We start from the raw sequence: 24,359 nt of genomic DNA, 5'->3' as shown, positions 1-24,359 counted from the left end.
CCTTCGCCCTTGACTTATCTCTGTTCTGTGCCATTATTCGAGCTAAAGCCTGCGCTGGTGGGAGAGAAATCATCAGGGAGAAATAAGTGATGAGAACAGCTCAGGGTCAGGAGGGGAGGCAGATGGGGGATGTGTGTGGAGAGCCCCGGGGAAGCATCTCCCAGGAAGATACAAGAGGACAGGAGGGGGCTGCCTGGCCCTGAGAGCAGGTGGGGGGAGTCTGGGTGGCTCACATCTGCATACTGGTTGTAGGCTGACGGGACAACATTTGAACCAAGTACTTTAACTGTGCACAGAAAGACAAAAAGGTGGGGCATTAGCCTGTGCCTGTCACCTCCATCTGCCCAGTCTCATGGGGGCAGATAACGTCGCAGGAAGAGCCTAATGGCAGCCTGTGAGCCTCTTCCCTGCACATGGGGGCCCATATGACGTCACTGCTGAGGCTTTGCTTCGGGCTCTCATCCCCCTCCCATTCCACAGGACTCGGCAGAGTCCCCCGAGTGTGCCCGCTTCTCACAGCCACACGGCGTACAGGAGAGGGGCCGACTTTCGTAAACACCAGCTGATAAAGACCCAAAACAGGAACCGCGTGATGTGCGTAAATACAAATCAGATTAGGTGCCAGGGGATGAAAGGTAACAAGCCCACCGCCCCCTTCAATGCTTAGATGAGTCTTGCTTCGGACACATTCTCAAACTGTAATCATTATTCTGTGTTCTTGAAGTTATGCCAATGGCCGTCAATCTGCAACAATCCCAGATCCCAGGCCGAAAATCAGAAGGCTGGCACCTACCTCCACAACCAGTGTTTCGTTGGTTGGCCCAGAAGAGGTCAAACTCTCCGGCTCATGGGAGGTCCGTCTATAATCAAACATGGTGCCTGCGAACTTGTATCGACCCGGCCAGTCCACCGTCCAGTGCCCGTTCAGGTAGTATTTTCGGAGGGCATTGCGCACAGAGATGTAGGACGTCGACACGTTCATTTCACGGATGTGAATACTCCGGGCTCCAGAAGGAATGGTGACCATCTGATAATACTCTACGTTAAAGGAAACAGGAGTGGGAAGAATGTGGTATTTTCGTTCAAGAATGCCGACGCAAAATCCCTACGCTGGGGTTCCCCACAACTCAAACCTGAGAATCCACGTTGGGAACCAGGAGAATTTTGGCAATCGGTGCCATGAGGCCTTGAAGTAACTTGTGTTTTTCTTTTCTTTTAATTGAAGCAGAGCTATTATAAATTTCATTGTTCCTAAGAACCACTTTAATTCAAGTAACCTGCAACCACTTTCCATCAAAAGGAAAGGCTTGGGGGGCACCTGGGTGGCTCAGTCGGTTGAGTGTCCGACTCTTGACTTTGGCTCAGTTCATGATCTCACAGTTCGTGGGACTGAGTCCCACGTCAAGCTCCACACTGTCAGTGAGGAGCCTGCTTGGGATTCTCTCTCTCCCCCTTTCGCTGCCCCTCCCCCACTCATGCTCTCTCTCCCTCTTTCTCAAAATAAATAATCTTTATTTTAAGAAAGTAAGTTGGGGGGCGCCTGGGTGGCTCAGTCGGTTAAGCGTCCGACTTCGGCTCAGGTCATGATCTCGCGGTTCGTGAGTTCAAGCCCTGCGTCAGGCTCTGTGCTGATGGCTCAGAGCCTGGAGCCTGTTTCAGATTCTGTGTCTCCCTCTCTCTGACCTTCCCCCGTTCATGCTCTGTCTCTGTCTCAAAAATAAATAAAGGTTAAAAAAAAAAAAAAAGAAAGTAAGTTGGGGCACCTGGGTGGCTCAGTCGGTCAAGCATCTGACTTTGGCTCAGGTCACGATCTCACGGTTTGTGGGTTCGAGCCCCGCGTCGGGCTCTGGGCTAACAGCATGGAGCCTGCTTGGAATTGATTCTCTCTCTTCCTCTCTCTCTGCCCCTCGCCTGCTCTCTCTCTCTCTCAAAATAAATAAACTTAAATTTTTTTTTTTAAACAATTAAGGAAAGGCTTGACAGGCGGAGTAGGGAAGGAGACTGTCGGTCTTTTCAGGACCCTTGATGCCTGCTGTTGCCACGGAAACCCCAGGTGTCCCCTCCAGGAGGTTCTGGTTTACATCTCCCTCGTATTCCTTGTACTCACGGTTGGCGCCGTGGTGCTTGGTGTAGAGCCCCTTGTGTGTCGTGCAATCTGAGTTATTCCCCCTGCACACACCACAGGAGTCTTCCACGGCATCGGATCCAAGGACGTTGTCACATCCCACTCTCTGGGGGACCGGGGCCACACGTCATTCGTGAAAGAAAAGACGACAAGAGTGAAGTCACAGAGCTCCAGCGAGAAACCTCCCCGCTCCAGTAGAACATTTCACCAACACAGAGTAGTTAACAAATATTTATTGGATACCAAGTATGTGCACAGCAAGACTGAAACTCTACTCTCAAATCCAAAGGAGGAAACCCTGAGAGCTGTTGTCTTTGGCGTTGCTACACAATCTTAGAATCTCGAGCCCTAAATTAAGGGGCGCCTGGGTGGCTCAGTTGGTTAAGCGTCTGACTTGTGGTTTCTGCTCAGGTCACAATCTCACAGTTTTGTGAGTTTGAGCCCCGCATTGAGCTGTGCACTGAATATGAAGCCTGCTTGGGATTCTCCCTCTCTCTCTCTCTCTCTCTCTCTCTCTCTCTCTCTGCCCCTTCCCTGCTCATTCTCTTTCTCTCAAAATAAATAAACATTAAAAAATTTTTAAAAAACCCTGAGCCCTAAATTAAATCTATCAGATTTTCATATTGGAGATTAATGGTAAATTTCAGATGGACGCAAAGCACAAATTGATGAGCAATGTGTCCACGTGAGGGTCCCCTGGAATGTGCCACTGTGCCTCTGAGTGGCCGTGTGCAAAGGAGAGAAGGAACACAGGCTGCCTGGGAATTATTCCCAGCAGTAAATCATTTAAAGGGCATCTTTGTTCATTGTCTTAGAATTTTAGGGGCCTTTATAATTTCTATGATGCTTACTAGCTTTATATTTACTAACAAAGAGTTTAGTATATACTTGTAAAAAACCCATTCAGAAATGAATCACAATTCCTCCATAATTCCTTGCTGGAAATTCTTATGGTCAAATGCATTTCAGAATTCAGAGGGTTTTTTTTTTTTTTTTGGATTTTAGGAAGGGAATTAACATATTATGCACATCATGTGAGAGTCCCAGCAGGGCCCAGGGTAGCACTCAATGAAACGCGTAAAGGATGTTTCTATGGCAAATCACGTACATCTTCACACGAAGCGAGATCAATAAAACTGACACATAGCCTCACACCCGTCGAGGGCAGGTTTCGCCAGCAAACAAATTCAGGGCATCCTGTATTGTGCAGCCCAATAAACCTTCTGTGTGACGGCTTTTGGGATTTCAGAACTACATCTAAGGGACTGTGACACTGTGTCGTGACGAATACCTGAAAACAATAACATATTTAACAAGCCCACTAATAATTAGACAAAATGGAGACTCGGCCATTTGAAATCTGAAAGAGATCTCGACAGAACCGAGTGTGATCTTCACCTACGAAAAAGGATTACACTGTGCGTGTCCCAGTGCACGACTCAACCTGACCATGGTCATCTCACTTAGAGAAGACCAGAACGATGACCGAGGTGCTTAGACTCTGTGAGTGTGCATACTGAGCAACTTCAATGAAAAACCCATCGATTGTGTGCAACGTATGTGATCTGGTCACGCTTCCACTTGGTGTAATAATGGAATTCCTTCCCCGTCTCACCCCTGCCCAAGGCAGCTCTATGGCCACTTAGCCAACAAATCTTTCCCCGTCTGTCTCCCAAGTCCCTGCAGGATGCCAAGTGATCTCTTGGCTCAAAACTGCCCCTGGTTCCTCCGCTGCCCAAGCTACTGCCGGCTGACCCTGCCGCTCAGCTCCATCCAGGTCCCAGGGTCTGTTCCGCCAGGACAGGAGGATAAAAATCCTCCGTGCGCCCCTTCTCGCTCCCTCACCTCCCTCGGCACCCCTGCCCTGCCTGCCCTCCGGGTGCTCGATGCCTGAGTCGGGTCCTATCAACCCACACCTTCTAGCACGACCGTGTTCCCAGTCGGCTCTCCCACACCTCCAGGCCAACTCACCCTTCCCGATCTAGCTCGGAAGCGCCCTTCTCCAAGGAACCCCGCAAATCCCCCAGATCCACATCGGGGAGAAAATCAGCTCTCTCCTCTGCTCCCCATCCTCCGTGGGCACCTCCACTGGGACAAACCACCTGTGTCTCTTTGTGTGTTCATCCGGCTTTCCCCCCCCCACCGGGCTGTGAGCGGGAGGGAAAGGCGGGATTTAAATGTCTGGTGTCTTTAGCCCCTTAGAGGAATGCCTGACACAAAGCAGACTGTCTGGAGACGTGTGTTGAATGAATGAACGATCATTATTACCTCACATATCCCATCTATACAAACATTACGGCTATCCTCCGAGCATGGAGTCCCATCTTTGACTTTATTTGACAAAGAAAAGAAGAAATCAAATCCTTCTGCGATACAGTAGAGTTTGCATAAGTGCTGATCTTAAAAAGAAATACACACACAAACACAAATAAGAAAGATACTTAAGCTCTGATCACTTTTGTTCTAAATTTTAGATAGACTTTTTTTAAAGTTTTTTCTTTCTTTCTTTTTTTTTTTTCTTTTGCCCATAAAATAACTCCCACACAATATTCATTGCAAAGACATTTCTTTTATGGTTGTCTCATGAGGCTTGGTTTTTCCTTTTAATTTTTAATTTGTATAAGCCTTCACCATTCTTACTCGACGGTGTCCTTTACTGTCCTTGTTCTTTACTCAGTGGTTGGCACATAGTAGGCATTCAATAAATATTTGTTGACTGGAACGACAACATCACTGTTCGACTATTTTACTAGTTTGATGAACTATTCTCTTGCAGAAATGCAAAAGGTCATTACTATTTTGTAGCAATATACACAATTCTCACAGGAAAAATGTAATAAAAGAATTCAAATAATCACGAAATTTATTAAAAGCTAGTGCATTTGGGGTGCCTGGGTGGCTCAGTGGGTTAAGCATTCTGCTCAGGTCATGATCTCATGGTTCGCAAGTTTGAGCCCCACGTCGGGCTCTGCGCTGACAGCTCGGAGCCTGGAGCCTGCGCGGGATTCTGGGTCTCCCTCACTCTCTGCCCCTCCCCCCACTCACACTCTGTCTCTGTCTCTGTCTCTGTCTCTCTCTCTCTCAAAAATAAATCAACACTAAAGCAAAAAAATTTTTAAAAAGCTAATGCATTTGATGAAATTTATAATATTTTTAAACTGATAAAAGGAATAAATTTTAGATGAAATCTTCAGAGAATGATGTTTTCTATAAACACAATGATTGTCAAAAAATACTGATACGTGGGGAATGTAGGTATCACCGTATACTTAAGAGTGGCAGAGCCAGTCGATTTCTTTTGATAATCTATTTCAAAGATTTTATGATTTATGTAATTAACATGAACTTTTTTCCCTTCGTTCTTCTTGGTAAAGAAGGGCTGAGTTGACGAAAATATAGTCCGCCTCAGGAATTTTCATGGGCTCAAGACTCATCCACAAATATTTTCTTTATTGTACAGGAGGAGACTCCATTGAACAACCCTAAGAATCAAGGCAAGTATGTGCTTCCATGATTAATGTGTTTATGTCCTGAGATAGGGAAGCCCAGAAGAGCACACATATTTTGGCCCCAATTTCAAAGTTCTTTCTCCTTTTTCTCCTGCCTACTTAATTCTCACTGGCTTACATTTTACTGAGTCTGGGAGTAAAAACAACCAAAAATGCTTTGTGTGAAACTGCTTAAACTTCTCCTTCCAGAATTTACTGACTTCATAAAGTTCTTACCATGAAAACATTATGTTTATAAAGTCAGATGAGATTTATGTATTTCTTGACCGTTGCTTGGACAGTATTCCCAGTTTCAAAGAGCGAGGTGACTAGGTATTCTTTGGATTTCTCTTTAAATTATGTCAGCGGAGCTACCAGGTTCAAGTTCTTTCAGTCTTAAGAACAGTAAGTACTTCTCTCACACTGGAGGATAAAATCTTACATATGGTGCAGATAAACTTCTTGGTTTAGAACCAGAGTTTTGAATATACTATACTTGACAGTCAACTGCTTTTCCAAAAGATACTAAAATTTTTCTTTCATTCTCTGGCAATTGTAAGTGTTCGATGGGTGAGATCGCCCTCAACTACTGTGATTTGTAATTAAAAAGCACTGATCCCTTATTAATAAACCATCCGTTTTGAATGTTTTATCACTTCTTTGAAGATTTCACGGTATGACGCACACACTCTCTATCTGCTTGTTAATTTCTGGCCACACCGCTGGTCAAGTTCAGGTACAAAGCCAGCGGCCAAGGGGTTAGGCAGAAGAGCCTGTGACAACGACCTCACATAGCGATGTGGTCTATCCGAACGCCACATTTTCAACCATGTAATTCTTTAAAGAGTTTTCAGTCACGTAATTCTTTAAAGCACGAGGCTATTCCTAGAAGGGGGGATTTAAGATTTACCTTGCACTTGAGTGTATGGCTTCCACTTGTAGTGCCATCCTCGGAACCGTTTGCTGTTGTACTCGGCACACTGTGCCGCACGGAAGTCAACGCTATCGTGGGGACATTTCTGACTGTTGCAAAGCCTCAGAGTCCGAGCTGAGCCCTCACAAAACTTCCCTCCGTGCGATGGTCTGGAACATACATTTCGCAATTAGAAACCCTACGTTTGGGGCGTCTGGGTGGCTAGGCTGGTTGAGTGTCCAGCTTCAGCTCAGATCACAATCGCATGGTTCGCGAGCTCGAGCCCCGTGTCAGGCTTGCTGCTGTCAACCCAGAGCCCGCTTTGGATCCTCGGTCTCCCTCTCTCTCTGCCCCTCCCCCGCTCACACTCATGCTATCCCCGAAATGACTGCACGCTAAAACCAAAAAGAAGCCCTACATTTCACAGCTACTCTCCCCTCCCTGGAAATTAGGCTTATTGAAGAGATGAGCAGATCCTGTTATGTTGTTTTCAGCGACCAAGTAAGAAAAGTGTACTTCTAAGGGACCCTGGCACTTTCTCACCCATTAACGACGTGGGCAGTGTTATTCACAAGGTTAGTAGAGCCAGTTAGGGTGTGGAAATGGATCTGCCGGCATCTGTCCGCCACCGACTCCCAGCACCCTTGCAGAAGGCAGCGTGACCCTGCCGTTCTCTGCACTCATAGAGGAGGGACCGCTAAGGGAGGGCGGCTCTCCCAGAACCGCACAGTTGACAGCCGGCACAGTTGAGACTGCCATTCAGGGACTTCGCTGAAGTCACCTTCCACTGGTCGGTGCTGATGGGAAACACCCCCAGCTCACCCCCTAGAATTCACGTGGACGCAGCCATACGATGTGGCGGACCCACTGAGCGTCACATGATAAAGACAGGACTGAAGAGCCGTGATAGGAGTCATGTTTTAAGCAAAGTCAGGTGCAAAGGGAGGATTTGGAAACTCCTCTACCCCAGCGCACTGGGGACCGCTTCTGGTGTCCCTGTCTTCTCACAGAAGGTCACAGTGAAACCACATGTTGCAAAGGTAAATATATTTCATGAAGAACCCAACATCTGGCTTTTTTTTTCCCACGTGAAAAAACGGTTCTTCCTGATTCTTATTCATTTGTGTTCTCCATATCTTCATGATTTGCATACTCATTTTAGGCAGACCCTTGGTATTTCGTAGAAATGTGGCTAAAATCCACTTCCTGAGTATCGCTGCTGGGTCTGTTATCACGTGCTATGGTCAGGTCGCTTGAAGCATCTTAAATTATACCAAAGAGATATCGCTGTTTGAGAAATACTTGACTAAAATGACTTTCCTGCTCAGTGATGCTTTTTAATTCCGGCATAGCCAACACACAGGGTTCCGTTAGTTTCAGGTGTAGGACAGAGTGACTCGACACCTCCATGCCTCACCCGATGCTCATCACAAGCGCCCTCCTTAATCCCCATCACCTGTTTCACCCATACCCCCTCCCCCCTTCCCTCTGGTGACCATCAGCATGCGCTCTATAGTTAAGAGTCTGTTTCTCACTTTCTCCCTCTTCTTTTTCCCCTTTGCTTGCTTCTTAAATTCCACGTAGGAGTGAAATCATACAGTATTTGTTTTTCTCTGACTTATTTCACTTAGCACAAAACTCTCTAGCTCCATCCATGTGGTTCCACCTACTCAGTGATCCCTACACAGCTACGTGACGTACAGATCGATATTACTGAATTTAGGTACACACGCGGCTTGGAAGGTTCACAGCACAGAAATCGCTCGTGAGGAGGGAAGTGAGGACGTACTTACTTGGGATTTGCGCACAGGCGGTCTCTGTGAGACACCCCTCCTCCACAGGTCCTGGAGCAAGGGGACCAGGAAGACCAGTCTGACCAATGGCCATGCGTGGGCTTGGGGCCTTCGTCACCGTATTTCACACACTGTCCTCCCCGGCACCACTAAAAATTAAAAAAGAGAAAAAGGTTGACGTGACTCATGGGTGGATAGGCGGGTCCAGCACCGCTGTGATGTCAGCCGTGGGGAGTTTGGTAGAACGTGCAAGATATCAACATCTGACCTTCAGGTAAAGGTATGATACAAATACAGTGAGTGGATGTTGCTTCTTTTTCCTTTTCCAGCCTAGCACGGTTTACAAATCCCCGTAGAGGGAAGATACACAGAAGAACCATTTTGTAGCGTCCGAGCTGCTGGAATTCAGCACATGTAATTAAGTGGTGTTGCACGAACGTTCGGCCTGATCGTGCGGCTCTCAGGTGAGTGAACTCCAGTCTCTCCGAGAACAACGTGCTTTTCATAGTTCTTTGAGAGCAGACGGGGCCTCGGGTAGAAACGTCCAGCTGGAGGTTCCATGTGACTCAACACCTTGTCATTTCTGGCCGATGCTCTGTGCCGTCACTCCCAAGCACCTGGGCTCCAAGCCCGGAGCCCGGAGGTTATCGGCGGACGAGGGTCGGGGGTCACACTGCTTCCCGGGGAGATAACACAGCCCACACAGAGCTGCACGTGTGCCCACACGGCTGGAGATGCCATCAGCTGTCCCTTCTCAAGAGCGACGCTCGTCGATGTCAGTTCATGCCCAAAGCCACGCGTTGTCTCTGCTTCCATCACACGTCAAGGCTACACATCTCACGTGGTGTTCGATGCTGTTGGTTTTCCACCCATGGTTTGGTGTAGACTTCGACAATCTTCAGGCCATCTGCTGAGAGGAGAAAAGGAAATTGCTCGTCCCTTGCTGCTGGCCCGCAGGGACCAAGCAGAGTCTGGCCTGAGGGCTGCGGGGTGAGGGACAGGGTCAAGTCCCCTCCCGTCTGGCTCCAAGGTTAGGGCCACCGGATTTGTTCCGAGAGAAAAAATGGTACTTTACAAGAGGAAAATAACAACACTTCAATTATTCATTGTTGTGTCGGGTGAAAACGTATCAGATGGCTGCCACTTGACCTTTGCTGGCAATTACAAGTGGTTTGATTTAACACCATTCAAGGAGGGAAACTTGAACATAAGAAATTCTGAGCACTGAAACCTCATCCATTCAATTCTTCGATTCTTTCCCACAAGCAAAAAATAAGTCTCTCTTTTGTTACCTCCCTGCCCTCACCCCCAGGTGCTAGAACAAGTCCTGAAGTCCCCCTGACACCCTCAGCCCGGTGAGGGGTGCACAGGAGACAGCAGGGCACCTGCTCCTCAATGGCCTCGAGTCAGAGGAGAGAAGGAGCTGAGAGAAGCAGAGGGCTGGCTCCTGTGGGCTCTGGGCAGGGCCCTGCAGCTGGCAGAGACCGGGAGGGACCGGGAGGGACCGGGAGGGACACGTCAGGGGTCTGCTGTGGTTGTTTTGTCCCATTTTAAAAAATCACCCGGTCAGAGCTTTCTAACACACAACTCAGAAAGTGTGGAAGCAAGAACCAACAAGTTGAAGCTCAGAAAATATTTTCAGGTTTTAAAGCCACTCGAAACAATGCTTCTGTTACAGTTTTGGTCGAGCCAACAAGGTGACAGGTGTTTGGGTCCAGTTGCTTTTGCTTCTGGAATGTAAGGTTACTTGAAGAAAATGTGGTTTCACTCTGTTTTAAAAGTACAGCAAATATTTACGTTTATGCTTCCAAATTTTGGGTTTATCCTTTCATTTTTTTTTTAAGGTAAGAAAATGTGCAGATGACGACTCCCTTTTCTTTTGGTCAGTGAGGGCCCGCTGCACATGCTCCATTCGTTCTGCTTGTCCGCCTACGGGATGTCTGCGGATCATCTGCTGCAGCGTGCAGACGGGGCTCTCCTTCTGCAGGTGGGGTTCTTCAGCCACTGCCCTCTTCACGCACATCCGCGTGGTTTCCGGTCTCCTGCTGTCGAAATTGCTGCTGCCGTTGGTATTCTTGCCAGTGAAATGCTGCTGCTTTCGTCCGAATATCCTTACAGGACCGTCCCTTTACAAGTTGCTTTTAGGGGCACCTGGGTGGCCCAGTCGGTGAAGCATCGGACTCTTGGTTTCGGCTCAGGTCACGATCTCACAGTTTGTGGGTTCAAACCCCCGGGTTGGGCTCTGTGCTAACAGTGCGGAGCTGGCTTCGGATTCTCTCTCTCCCTTCTCTCTCTGCCCTCCCCTGTTCGATCTCTCTGTCTCTCTCAAAATAAACTACAAAAAAAAAATTATTAAACAAAAACTTTCTGGAGGTCTGAGGAGAAAACACCGTAACTTCTCCGAAGGAGGTTGGAGGGGGGGAATGCACGTGGGCATGAAGGTGCAGGGGCCCAAACATGTGCATCCACGTGCACACCGACTTTATGTATCAAGTCCACGCAGGTCACAGAGCTGGGGAGCCCACCGTGAGCGGGTCGGGGAAGGGCATGTGTTAAGTACGCACACGCCATTTCCACCGAAACACCAGTTCGGTTTCCGGGACCACCCCACGTTTCTCACCATTTGTATTTTATTCATGGACAACGCGGCGTTCGAGAGAAGGCTTCATCTTAGCAAGCGAGATGTCACAATGCGTGCTCGTTCCTGCTCTGATACTGTCCCCGGAGTCTGCATGGCACCTCCAAACCCAGCCCACACGGGAAGCACCCTGATAAGATGCAGCCGCTGACTCGGGGAGCGGGGAGAAAAGGAACCTCAGTATTAGTCCTGCTGCCGTGTGGCCTGGGGCAGGTGACTCCAGTGCTCTGAGCCTGCGTGTCCCCCCCCCACCCCCCACCGAGAACCTTAGCGATGACACGTACCACCAGGCTGGGCTGCTCCAAAAATCTGATGTGGTCACATGGGCCAAGTACCGAGCACCGAGTGTCAGATCTGGGTAACGTGAGAGCTGCTTTAATTCTACATTAGAGGCCCACGATTGTTAGCGGGCTAGAATCTGCTTTCCTACGCTTTGGGCTGTGGTCCCAGCCCCTTGCCCCGGACTCCCCTGGCATGAGAACAAAGGAACCCAGCGTCCTTCCCTGGAAAGGTTCTTGAGTGCCCGAGGGGGGCCGCGACAGACTCGCCCTCACACGGTGGTCGTCAGGGCCGCCTGTATTCGAGGTACTCAGGATAGAGCCTCATGCTACAAAATGCAGTCAACATCAGCCCCATTTTCCACCACGCGCAAGCCTCACAGGCAGCGCAAGATGGAAGGAAACAGGCTCCCGTCCAGGAGAAAAGGGCACAGAAGCGGCATGGCTGTAGCCAATCACCCAGAACGCACCGACCGGGACCGGCCAAAGCACTGTGACACTGACGTCTGGGAACACACGCTTCTAGACCGATAAAGCTCAGGGACACACGACAGCCAGTAACACAGGAAGGCACGCAATTAACAGCAAAGGGAGATTTCACAGGAGCGCTGACGCCGTCCCGCGTGTATTCTGGCCCAACAAGGGAAATGAACTGAAAATACCAAGAACCACCGATCTGACTGTGCTTTTGCGGTAAATAAAACATAACGAGAATGTATAGGTGATTTTCAGGGAGCGCCAGAGCTAGGGAGTTGGTCCTACAGGAAGCAGGCGACCTGAGAACCCCCGGGGCCTGCGTGGGCTGCAGCTTCTGCCAATCGTTCTGGAGAGCAGCCTCGTTTTGCGAACTGTCACCTGAAGAGTAAAGGTCAACCAACTAAGTGCAGAAGGTTATGATCACCTGCGGCTTACTGCTCAGGCCAATTCCCTGGCGTGCCGCGACCGTGTGTGTTTTCCACGTTGTGGCACGCCGGCGGGTTCCTCTCCTCTTCCGAGACTCTAAAAGCATATTGATTACATTTCGTTTGTAAGTAGGCTTCATGCCCAGTGCGGAGTCCAACACAGAGCCCAGCTCGGGGCTCGAACGCACAGCCCTGAGATCAAGACCTGGGCTGAGATCTCGAGTTGGGCGCTTAACTGACTGAGCCACCCAGGTGCCCCAGAGTTTTATGGGTATGAATTATTTAACTCCTGTTGCTTATATCTCTGGAAGGATTTAATTGTGAGTACCCCCGTGTTTGAGGGACTAAACATAGGGGTCCCTGCCGTAGGGGCACTCCTAGCTCTTCATTCCCTCTGTTGGTGTCGCCAGAATTTATCCCGGGAGCACATGTCAGCACTGTCTGCTAACATGTTTAACCCTTTGTGTCCATGTTCCCATTAAAATACGTTCAGGGTGTGATAAATTTGCTTTGGAATCTACACGTACGAACCAGTGACATTTAGGCATGAATTTCTCTTTCACGTTCATTAGCATCACTGAAAAGGTCACACGCCTAGCCTTGCAGACATGGTTATGTAATAATTTGGGTCCCGTATATTTCCATCTTTATCAACAGTCTTATATTTTAGATGTGTTTTTTATGCTCATTTATTTGAGAGAGAGAGAGAGAGGGAGAGAGAGCATGAGTGGGGGAGGGGCGAAGAGAGAGAGGGAGAGAGAGAATCCTAAGCAGGCTCCAGGCCCTGAGCTGTCAGCACAGAGCCTGACGTGGGGCTTGAACCTACAAACCACGAGATCACGACCGGGGCCGAAGTTGGACGCCTAACCGACTGAGCCAGCCAGGCACCCCCTCAATAACAGTCTTATATATTAAAAAGAACAGTGAAATCACAGGTTTAATCAAAGGAGTCAAAATAACGCTCTTGGGTATTAAGATACTTTCTTTTTTTTTTTTAAATTTTTTTTTTTTTTTTTCAACGTTTATTTTTGGGACAGAGAGAGACAGAGCATGAACGGGGGAGGGGCAGAGAGAGAGAGGGAGACACAGAATCGGAAACAGGCTCCAGGCTCTGAGCCATCAGCCCAGAGCCCGACGCGGGGCTCGAACTCACAGACCACGAGATCGTGACCTGGCTGAAGTCGGACGCCTAACCGACTGCGCCACCCAGGCGCCCCTAAGATACTTTCAATTCAATGACAAAATCATCATTCTCTACCAGTGAGTAATAAATGTGCTGCTTTATGTAGTTCTTTTCTCTACCGAAGCGCCTCTCTTTTTTTTTCCCAGGGGTACGACAGGTCAGAATGGTCTGCTCCAGGGTCTTCGAATTGATGCTCTGTGCCTTTAACAGCACTACCTAATGCGGGTGCTGCCCACGGTTAAAATATGGTCAAGGGTTTAATGTTTCCCCTCATTAAATACATGCGGTCGCCACCTGTCGCCTGGCATCCACATCTATTAGTGGCAGACAGCCCACCAATTACATCATCGGGAAAGGAAGAAGAGGAGAAAGGAGCCCCCTCCCGGTACCAATCTAGATGAAACCCCATCTTCTGACCCAGGGGTAGGTTCGCACATAGAAATGAGGAAGACGGGCGGACAAAATACCAGCACGGGAGGAGGAGAGACGTGTGGGTAGAGAGGCTGTGACATCCGAGCATGACCCATGACCCGAGATTAGGTCCTTACCATGTCATGCCCACAAACGGTGCCTTCTGCTGCGGGCATAAATTTAGTCTCGCATTTCCTTCCAATTCGGTGGCACCACAGGGCTTTGCAGATATCCTACCGGGGAGAAAAGGTCGTTAGTGTTACAAATGGTCCACAAATCTACAATAAAATATCACTGAATGACTGAAGGGGAAAACGGCGGATATAAACTGAAAGCGGGTTAGCAGCAGCAGATGAAAACGGTAAAGAAGAAAGAAGACTCAGAGACTCCTGTTCTAGACTCGGCCCGACTTCATTCCGTCCCTGAAGCTTTTATTTATTCAGATGTAGTTATCATCAATTTGACACAATGATGTCCTTTTTAAATTTTTTTAAGCTTATTTATTTTGAGAGAGAGAGAGAGAGAGACACACACACAAAGGGCATGTGTGAGCAGGGAGAGAGGCAGAGAGAGAGAACTCCAAGCACAGAATCCAGTGTGCCATCAGCGCAGAGCCTGACCTGGGGCTCAAACTCACGAGCCATGGCATCATGACCTGAGCCAAAATCAAGACTCAGACGCCCAACTGACTGAGCCCCCCGGGCGCCCCAGAAAATCATCTTTCCTAAACTAACAAGTAAAATAGGCTGAATCCCGAGGTTGGAGCAAACTACAGAAATTGAAAAGGTTCGATAAAGCCTAACACTGTACAATTTATTCTTTCACCTCTCCAAGTCTGAATCCTCATTTCTAAATTAAAGTTGATTATGAAATTTTCTGACTTGCCCATCCATCCACCCACCCACCCACCATCCCCAATCCTTTTTCTTAATTATCATTCAAGTTTATTTATTTACTTGGAGAGAGACAGAGACAGCGTGGTGGGGGGGAATCCTAAGCAGGCTCTCAGCTGTCAGCCCAGAGCCCAATGTGGAGTTCAAACTCATGAACCTGAGATCACGACCTGAGCTGAAATCAAGACCTAGACGCTTCACCAACTGAGCCACCCAGGCACCCCCATCCCCAACCTTTCATGAAGGCCTAGAATATGCCAGTTGCCTTGCTAGGAGGGAGACTCCATAAGGAATATGACCCAGACCCACCCTCTCAAGCACGGTCTAATGGGGTAAATTTGCTGTAAGTCACCATATCGTGCATGCAAGCAGGAAGACTCAGGAAAGGACACACGGGAAGATATGATGTCTCAGCCAATTCCTGAGCTTACGGACTTTGTTACGGAAGAGGGGATGACATTCAAAGGAGAAAGAACAAAGGGTTTGGGCAGAGGAAGGAAGACCCACATGGCTGATAGGGCAGTAAAATAAAACAAGATCTGAGATTTACACACAGTGAAAGTCTCTCCAAGTTCAAGGAATCAGTTTTCCTTTCATAGCTTTCTACGCCCAAAGGAACATCCTAGAGAGGGGTGAGAGTAAGACTCAGAAAAGGATGGAACCTTCAGGAACGCTGGTGGTAGCTTCAAACGCACAGGAGGCTAACGTTTCTTAAATGATCTGCACAACTGTTCTGGAGATGTGAACCGGCGTTCAGTCGCTAAGCGTTACTGGGGCAAATGTGTCACGTCGGTGGCGAATGCCTCTCACGAAATCGGCATGCTGAGTTGGGGGCCTCTGTTCTTGGCCAGAACAGCGTTTACAGATCAGAGCCGTAAGCAGACCTCAAGGAATCCGTAAGAGCAGGGGCCCGAGCGTCTGCAACTCTCCAAAGAGACAACTGCAAAGCGCTGGCTTGCAGGGTGACGACTTGATAGGATACCAGGATATAAATAAAGCTCCCTTGAAATCGGAGCTCACGGACGCAGGCTCGATGTCTGGGTGGGAAAGTGGTGGATCAGAACCAGAGTCGGTAGCGCAGTGGGAGGCAGGCGTCCCTGCCCTGGAGCGGTGGCTCACTATGAATTCCGGAGGCTGGGTGTGGACACGTAAGCCAACGAAGGCACAAGTGGATGAATGGATGAAGAAATGAATGGGTGGATGGGAACGAGGTAGCTGCTCCTGTGGTCAGGTCACATGGGAGATGGACACAGTGGTTGGGCAGAGAGTCCGGGCTTCCGGCAAGGGAGGCACATCGGTGTGGACTGGAAGGGCAGATCTGGGCAGGCAGGACCTGGTGTCCGCCTCGTATGCTTGAGGATGGGAACCCCGCCCCCCCCCCCCCCCCCCCCCGCACCGTTCCGCTCACGGCCTGTCCTGGGAGCTAAATGCAATGGTTGTCGTTAACACACCCAACTCAGGCCACTATCCCGGGGGGACCAAGCGCAGCACACATTTCCCTCACTCCACGGGTGGGAGGTGACTCCAGCCCAAATTCCGTTCTGCCGGGCTTCACGGCTGTGGCCTCAGGGAGCAGGTGCTACCAACGGATGGGGCAGTTTCAAAGACTACCCAAGACGATACAAAATAAGTGGTGTTTTAAAATGTTAAATTATGGGGCACCTGGGTGGCGCAGTCAGTTAAGCGTCCGACTTCAGCCAGGTCACGATCTCGCGGTCCGTGAGTTCGAGCCCCGCGTCAGGCTCTGGGCTGATGGCTCGGAGCCTGCAGCCTGTTTCCGATTCTGTGTCTCCCTCTCTCTCTGCCCCTCCCCCGTTCATGCTCTGTCTCTCTCTGTCCCAAAAATAAATAAAAAACGTTGAAAAAAAAAATTAAAAAAAAAAAATAATAAAATAAAATGTTAAATTAGGGCTGCCTGGGTGGCTGAGTCGGTTGAGCCGCCGACTTCGGCTCAGGTCATGATCTCACGGTCCGTGAGTTCGAACCCCGTGTCGGGCTCTATGCTGACAGCTCAGGGCCTGGAGCCTGCTACGGATTCTGCGTCTCCCTCTCTCTCTGCCCCTCCCCCATGCACGCTCTGTCTCTCAAAAATAAATAAACATTAAAAATTTTTTAAATGTTAAATTATTCCTGTGTATTTGACATACATGTCCTGTGTCTGACACAGAGCTCAATACCTAGCTGGCTTTCAATAAACGCTTTCTGAGTGAGCTGAACGTCTGTCAGTTTATTCCTGTGGAAACCTTGGATGGAATGAGTGGGAACATTTTTCCTATGGAAAAATTTCCTTCCTATGGAAGGAAATTAATAACGGTCAATGAGATGCGATTGTAAAAACATCTAAGAAGACATAGGCAGGGCACCTTATGTATGAAAATACTAGATCTAGACCCTACTATTTAAAGTATTCTCACAATATTCTAGGGGCGCCTGGGTGGCGCAGTCGGTTAAGCGTCCGACTTCAGCCAGGTCACGATCTCGCGGTCCGTGAGTTCGAGCCCCGCGTCGGGCTCTGGGCTGATGGCTCAGAGCCTGGAGCCTGTTTCCGATTCTGTGTCTCCCTCTCTCTCTGCCCCTCCCCCGTTCATGCTCTGTCTCTCTCTGTCCCAAAAATAAATAAACGTTGAAAAAAAAAATAAATAAAGTATTCTCACAATATTCTTACATCGTAGTTTTCGGGAACATTCTGTAGAATACAGAACTATGAATGGAAAATACCATTAAAGGTGATTTTTTTTTTTTTTTTTGACTTTACTAAGGACAAAGCTCTCAAATACCGGAGGTGGATGCTAGCTTGCCCCTAAGGCACGTGACCCACTAACTCAGTCTATGCCTGGCCTATGCCGCCTGTGTATTTCAGCCCATCCTGGAACCGGCTTGATCCCCAGCACAGTACTCCAGGCCAAAACAAATCACAAGAGTGAGAAGAGCCTTGAAATATCATATAATCCATGCTGTTTTCCAACATAGCAAAATGTATTTGAAACCTTGGTACCCTACAGATGTAACTGACGTTTCACAAAAATGTGACACTCTATCCTGGAAAACACATGAAACTTCTAGCATCTCAAAGAATTAGGTAATAAAATGACCACGAAACAACTGAACAACCAAAAACTGATGACACCCTCCCACTTTTATCATACTTTGACTTAACTGCTAACTTCTGGACATAGTGTGCAAGGATTGTATTAAATTAACCATTATTGTTATATGTCATTACATCCTTTATTAAATTTCAGGGTCCTCTTGGAACAAAGACCCTATTAAATCATACGTCTAGGGTCAAAGAGCTGGAATGTAAGACATGCTGGGTGTGGGGGGAAGCTCCCAGTTTCACTACAGTACCCAGGACACAAAGGGGATCAGGTTTCCAAGTCACTCTGGCAGTCTGCATCTCAGACCAGGGTCAGGCCACCAGGCACCGCTGATGTTGATGCTGACGGGGCAAGAGAGACGCTAGATGAAGACACTATGCTAACACACGCGATGAAGACGTGACAACTAACACTTAACTCAGGGAGGACAAAGCTAAAGGCACATGGAGAGTCCACACTTGCTTTTGCATCTTTGCAGCTAAGGAGCATGGTCTTTAACGAGGGCACTCACTTGCGAGTCTGTCCTCCAGTTTAAGAGCTTACGTTCATGGCGCATCTGAGTGGCTCAGTTGGTTAAGCGTCCAACTCTTGGTTTTGGCTTAGATCCGTGATCTTATGGTTCGTGGGTTCGAGCCCCACGTCGATCTGTGTGCTGTCAGCTTGAGGCCAGCTTGGGATTCTCTCTCCCTCCCCACCCCACGCCCCCTCTGCTGCTCTCTCTCTCTTTCTGTCCCTTCACCCTCTACCCTCAAAATAAACAAACTTAAAAAAAAGAGCTATGTTTATGAAGACCAGTTTCAGTCCTACTGACTTGGTTAAGTTCAACCTCACAATCTAACACCACAAATAAAACCAACATTCTCAGAGGGCAGTGTTGGGGATTTCCACACTGTGAGTTTGGCACCACCAGATCCAATACCTCAAAGTGTCTGTATTAGACTCTCCAAAAATACAAACTGAAATCCCATTACAAATGATGTTATAATGGGATCTATAAATTATTGCAATTATTTATTTTTGTTTTTGAAGAAGTAGGGTTCTTTCATCACTAATTCCAATGATCCCTATGCAAGTCCTCAGAGGGCAGAGAAAGCCATGGCCACATATGTGCGTGAATTCATACATGAGTATGTAAACACACATACACCATATACACATCTATTTATTCCAGAGACAGATACATATGTGTTCACATTATTCATTAACTTGCCCAAACTAAATAGCAGAGGGACTTAAAGAGCCCTTTTCTAAAATAGCATTCCTCTGTCTATCCCCCTGCTCAGCAAACGTGCAATTGAGAAGCCCTTACGTGTTAGTTGCGGGATTAGGCACCAGGTAATTTGCTGGTTATTATTTTATATTCTCCCATCAGTAAACTCTGGATCTTTATACTTCAACCTAACAAAACAGACCCATTTCATAAAATTTCAGAAGGAGTTCACTTACATTTTTTTAAATGTTTATTTTTGAGAGAGAGAGAGAGAGAGAGAGAGAGAGACAGAAAGTGAGTGGGAGAGGGGCAGAAAGAGAAAGGGAGACCCAGAATCCGAAGCAGGCTCCAGGCTCTGAGCTGTCAGCACAGAGCCCTGACTCAGGGCTTGAACTCACGGACCGTGAGATCGTGACCTGAGCCAAAGTCGGATGTCCAACCAACTGAACCACCCAGGTGCTCCGGGAAGGAGTTCATAAAAAAAAATTCAATTTTATTAGTGAAAATATTTTGAGATGTTTTAATTCACTTGGAAGATACTTTAAGTGCTGCACCATAACTAAATTTGAGGTTCAGGATCCTAGAGATTGTGGCCACAGAAATGGTACTTAACTTAGAAAATACGTCACGTTTATTTATGCTGAAAAACAACTTTACATCATAGGGAATGAGCTGACCTCACTGATTCTAATGGATGTATTTCTGTTTAACTTGAGAAGATATTTCCTCCACGGTCCGTGATGACGTTAACTGGTACCAGGGTTACCTCTCTGCACACAAAAACTACGTAAAACTGGACAAAATATTTGGGCCAATTGTTCTGGACTTTGCAACAGGCAGCACAGTAGTGTCCCTCAAGAGAAGGGAAATTTGTAATTTGAGTGACACCGCGGCCCCGTCAATCTGCCTGGAGCACCTTGCTGACCGTGGTGCAGAGGTGGGTCCCAGGCAGATAATGCAGTCCCCCCAAATGGACGGTGCAGAGATCAGAGCTGGGCCTGCAGAAGGAGCCAGAATCCATGAGAATATGTGGGACCAGAAAAGAAAAAAGCCACATTAAGCTGGGGGCTGCAGGTGCCTGCCTGAGGATTTCCTGAGGTCCCTCCTGATCCGTGGGGTGAATGGCTGATATGCTACATGATGCTTCGTGTGGCCCAGCACGAGGCAGCAGCTTTGGGCTAAGAGCTGACAGGCTGGAGGACAGAGGCCACACCGTGCTGGGAGACACCGGAGTTTGGGCCCGCCCGTGGTAGAGAGACCTCAGTGAGCATTCTGGGCCCTCAGGGGAGAGCCCGAAGTCCACGTGTGCTGAGTGAGAACCACACTCTAGAGCATAGGCTTTGCCCTTGGGCTAAGGACAGACTGAAAGAGAGGCGCCCTAGGGAAGAACCAAAGAAAGCCTCAAAGGGGCAAGGGATCACCTATTCACATAAATTTATATAACATAAAGTGATCATGTATTATGTTATAAATATACTCAAGGCTATAAAGGAAAAAGTAGACAGAATGAATGAAAAAAAAAATGGGAAATTCCAGTAGAGAGATATAGACTGCAAAGAACTAGATGGTATTTCTGGCAACTGAAACTTAAAATAACCCAAACGTAGAGCTTGCTGAATTGTCTAGACAAGTGACGAGGGAGGGCAGAAGCTACAGATGATGACCAACTTTTTATCAGAAACAACGGAGTCCAGTTGAAAGTGGAATTATACCCTTCAAATTTTTAAAGGGTAAAAATACAGAAAAAACTGTTGAGAATTCTATATTCAGAAAAACTATTCTTCAAAGTGGTGGGTGAAATAATGACATTTTCAGAGAGAGAAAAGCTGACATCCTCTGTGGCTAGCCGATGCTAGCTATAAGGAACGCTAAATTGGGTCTTTCAGGCCAAAGCAAATGATACGATTTGAAGCTGATCCATAAGAATGCATAAATACTACATGGTGGATTGGTGGGTGAATGTGAAAGACGATCCAATTTTATTTAAAAGTAACTCCCTGTTGGGGCACCTGGGTGGCGCAGTCCGTTGAGCGGTTGAGCGTCCGGCTCTTGATTTCGGCTCAGGTCACGACCTCCGGAACCGTGAGACCTGTCCCCGCGTCGGGCTCCGAGCTAACAGTGCAGAGCCTGCTTGGGAGTCTCTCTCTGCCCCACCCCTGCTCACACTCTCTCCTTCTCCCTCAAAATAAATAAATAAACGTTTAAAAAATAATAATAAATTAAAGTATCCAAAGCAGGCTCTGGGCTGTCAGCACAGAGCCTCAACGTGGGGCTCGATCTCACGGTTTCCGAGATCATGACCTGAGCCGAAATCAAGAGCCGGTCGCTCGGCCCTTGAACGGACTGGGCCACACGGGCATCCCGTAACTCCCTATTTTAAAACAAACATTAGAATGTTGTGTCCGGTAGCTTGTAACATGCACAGAATAAAATACGTGACAACAGTACAGTGTGAAGGAGGGCCACATGGACTGACTTGTAAGGATCTTGCATTTTACATAGAGTGGCACAATGTTAATTCTACATAGACTGTAAATTAAAGATGCAGCTATAATCGTTAGAACGACCACTAAAAACTAGTGTAAGAAAGTATGGCTAAGATGTAAATTGAGGAAAAAATAGAATTTTTAAAAGCAAGTTTACTCTGAAAGGAAAGAGGGAACTAAAAAAGAAGCGTGAGTGTGATGCCTGGGTGGCTCGGTTGGTTAAGCATCTGACTCCGGCTCAGGTCATGATCTCACGGTTCCTGGGTTTGAGCCCCACATCGAGCTCTGTGCTGACAGCTTGGAGCCTGGAGCCTGCTTGGGATTCTGTGTCTCCCTCTCTCTCTGCCCCTCCCCTGCTCGTTCTCTCTCTCTCTCGCTCGAAAATAAATAAAACATTAAAAAAATTTAAAAAAGAAGCGTGGCCAATAGGAGACAAAATTTAAAACCAACCAATACAATTCCTCATGTTAACTTAATAAACAAGAGAAACTACATAACTACATCAACAGACGCAGAAGACGTTTCCCAAAAGTCAACACACTTTTGTGATAAAACCTCTCAACGATCTAGGCCCAAAAAGGAACTTCGTCTGTTTGATAAAGGGTAACTATGTAAAACCAACAGCTAACATCATATTCGTTTTCTATTCGTCACTGAAGTTTCTAATCGTAATTGCAATGTAGTTAACACACGGTGTTAGTTTCAGGTATACAATACAGTGATTCAACAGCTCTATACATTACTCAGTGCTCATCCCAGTGAGTGTGCCCCTAACTCTCCTCACCTGTTTCACCCCCTACCCCCAGCTCCCCTCCGGTTCCCTGTTCTCTAGAGTTAAGCGTCAGCTTCTCTGTCTCTCTCTTTGGTTTTGTTTCTTAAATTCTGCGTGTGATTGAAATTACACGGTGTTTGTTTTTCTCTAACTTATTACACTTAGCATTATATTCTCTAGCTCCATCCATGTCACTGCAAATGCTTTCCTTGGCAATTACAAAGCTCCAGAATAGGCCAAGTGTACCTAAGGTGCTGGGAATCAGAGCAACGGTTGCTCACCGGGGTGGGGAAGGGACTGAATAAGAGAGGGCATGAGGGAACTTTTCGGCTTTACAGAAGTAAGCCACATCCCGATCAGTGTGCTGGTAACACACTGTGTTACAAACGTGGGTAAACACATTGGTGATTCACTGCATGTAAATATCTCCTCAATGACGAAAGGTGTACTGCATTTAACTTCTGGGACTTTCCAAGTGGTGCTAGGGTACCCTGGATGCCACCGCCCACGGTCACAGAGCAAAAATAATGTGGAAACCAGAAGCGTGCTGTAGGAAATCCCACCTTCAAAAAACCAATTAGTGTTATGCTCCTTTCCCTTAACCAACGGAAGAATAACACGCAAAATTCTTAGGGATGTCACACGTTCTGCCCATGAAAGAGGACAAGGTTAGGAATACGTGCTGCTGGTGACTGACTTATCGCTCTTCTTTAAGGCTGAGATTACCCAGCTGAGGGGACGAGAACCCAGTTCTGGCACATGGATTGTAATTGATCTTAGGGGGAGCTCTCCTTGAGTTTAGAAGAAAAGAGATTATCACGTTAGATTTCAATTGGAAACTTTCCCGGCGCATTATGAAATGGTGGAGGTTTCTGGAGGATCGTATTTTTGTCTGTTTTCCTCTCGATTTCCGTATCAACTACAGTAAGAGAAATCTCAAAAATAGTGGCTTTCATTTAATGTATGGGTCCCTTCCCTTGTGGCTCGGTACAGAAAGTTCCTAGATCGCCATCGGTCTGCCCGTCCAGCACAAGCACACCTCTCTGCCACATGTGGGGTTTATGTTAGGAAGCCACGCCAGTGATGGCCCCGGGCTCAGCGGAGGAGATAGCAGCTTCTAGGAGAAACTTCTCTAGCGATCCCGTATTTGGGAAATATAATAATCAGAAGCCCTAGATAGGCTGCTTCTCCATAGTAAGTTCCGCTTACATCTAAGGAAGATAGAGCAGGGCGGTGCTGTTTGCTTAACAGCGTTTGAAAAAAACGCAGAGTATTAGTTAGCCAACTTACACCAACCAAAGGTTACTGCCGAGCTCCCACGTGATAAATCAGAAAGAAAGAGCTGAACTAATGGGCCAAGTCCATTCTCCAGTGAAAACTGATACCCACACCAGTATCTACCATCACTTTCTTTGCCAGTAAAACATGTGTTTCCTGTTATAGGAGACCAGCTTTCACATACAGGATTTGACATTTGGTAGGTACCCAATAAATGCAGAATCCATCAATGTCCGTTACACTGAATAAAACGGTTTTATGAGTCACATTGCACTGAGCACTTGCCAATAATCACTTGCCTTTTTGAAATCCAGCATGCAGAGTTTGGCTTTCTCTCCAAACTGCCACTTGCACTGAGTGTTTGCATCGTACAGCTCTCCCGGCAACTTCTCAGGATACTTGTACTCCTTCACAGGCTTCGGCTGATCAGCAAGGCACAGAGCTTGGGCAGTGCTGAAACGCAGAGGAGAGATGGTGCTGCTCGTGATTCCGGAAGACTTACCAGAGATACGCACTGAGTTACGCCTTGATATTCTCATGCAATCTGACAACACAGCCCGAACAGAGAGGAGGGGGCGTTTTTCTCCGGGGGTCTGACATCAATCTCGATTATCTTTGGATGCGGGGGCCACATGTCCTCAAATTGCTCATAATGCATCTCATCTTTTCCAGGAGGGCAGTTTGTTCTTCATCAGATTTCTCCAGCTTATCACGGGGCAGAGGGAAACGGAATCGCACAACCAGATGGACAACGTGAGAAGCTCCGACGGCAGACACCTTTTATGTATGCTTCTTGCCATGAACGGTCAAGAGATGGCAATGGGCAATGGGCACTGGGCAAGGCAAACACAATCAACCTCAAAGACTAGAATTTTCTTTCTTTTCCTCCCT

The 24,359-nt window shown here is 47.6% G+C and overlaps 1 protein-coding gene across 1 annotated transcript in view; it reads right to left on the bottom strand.

Annotated features, from left to right (window-relative positions):
* ADAMTS16 (ADAM metallopeptidase with thrombospondin type 1 motif 16) overlaps positions 1-24,359 on the bottom strand; it is a 162,048-nt gene that overhangs the window by 66,268 nt on the left and 71,421 nt on the right. The window contains exons 10-16 of the mRNA XM_086675632.1: positions 23,768-23,921; positions 13,869-13,964; positions 8,320-8,468; positions 6,524-6,696; positions 4,394-4,524; positions 2,108-2,231; positions 794-1,038 (exon numbers count right to left, since the gene is read on the bottom strand). Coding sequence (XP_086531758.1) covers positions 794-1,038; positions 2,108-2,231; positions 4,394-4,524; positions 6,524-6,696; positions 8,320-8,468; positions 13,869-13,964; positions 23,768-23,921 — 1,072 coding nt within the window. The remainder of the gene's footprint in view (positions 1-793; positions 1,039-2,107; positions 2,232-4,393; positions 4,525-6,523; positions 6,697-8,319; positions 8,469-13,868; positions 13,965-23,767; positions 23,922-24,359) is intronic.

Source organism: Puma concolor, chromosome A1 (assembly GCF_028749965.1).
Source record: "Puma concolor isolate L17-30 chromosome A1, mPumCon1.1.hap2, whole genome shotgun sequence".
NCBI classification, from domain to species: Eukaryota; Metazoa; Chordata; class Mammalia; order Carnivora; family Felidae; genus Puma; species Puma concolor.
This window is presented reverse-complemented; position numbering and strand designations above follow the sequence as displayed.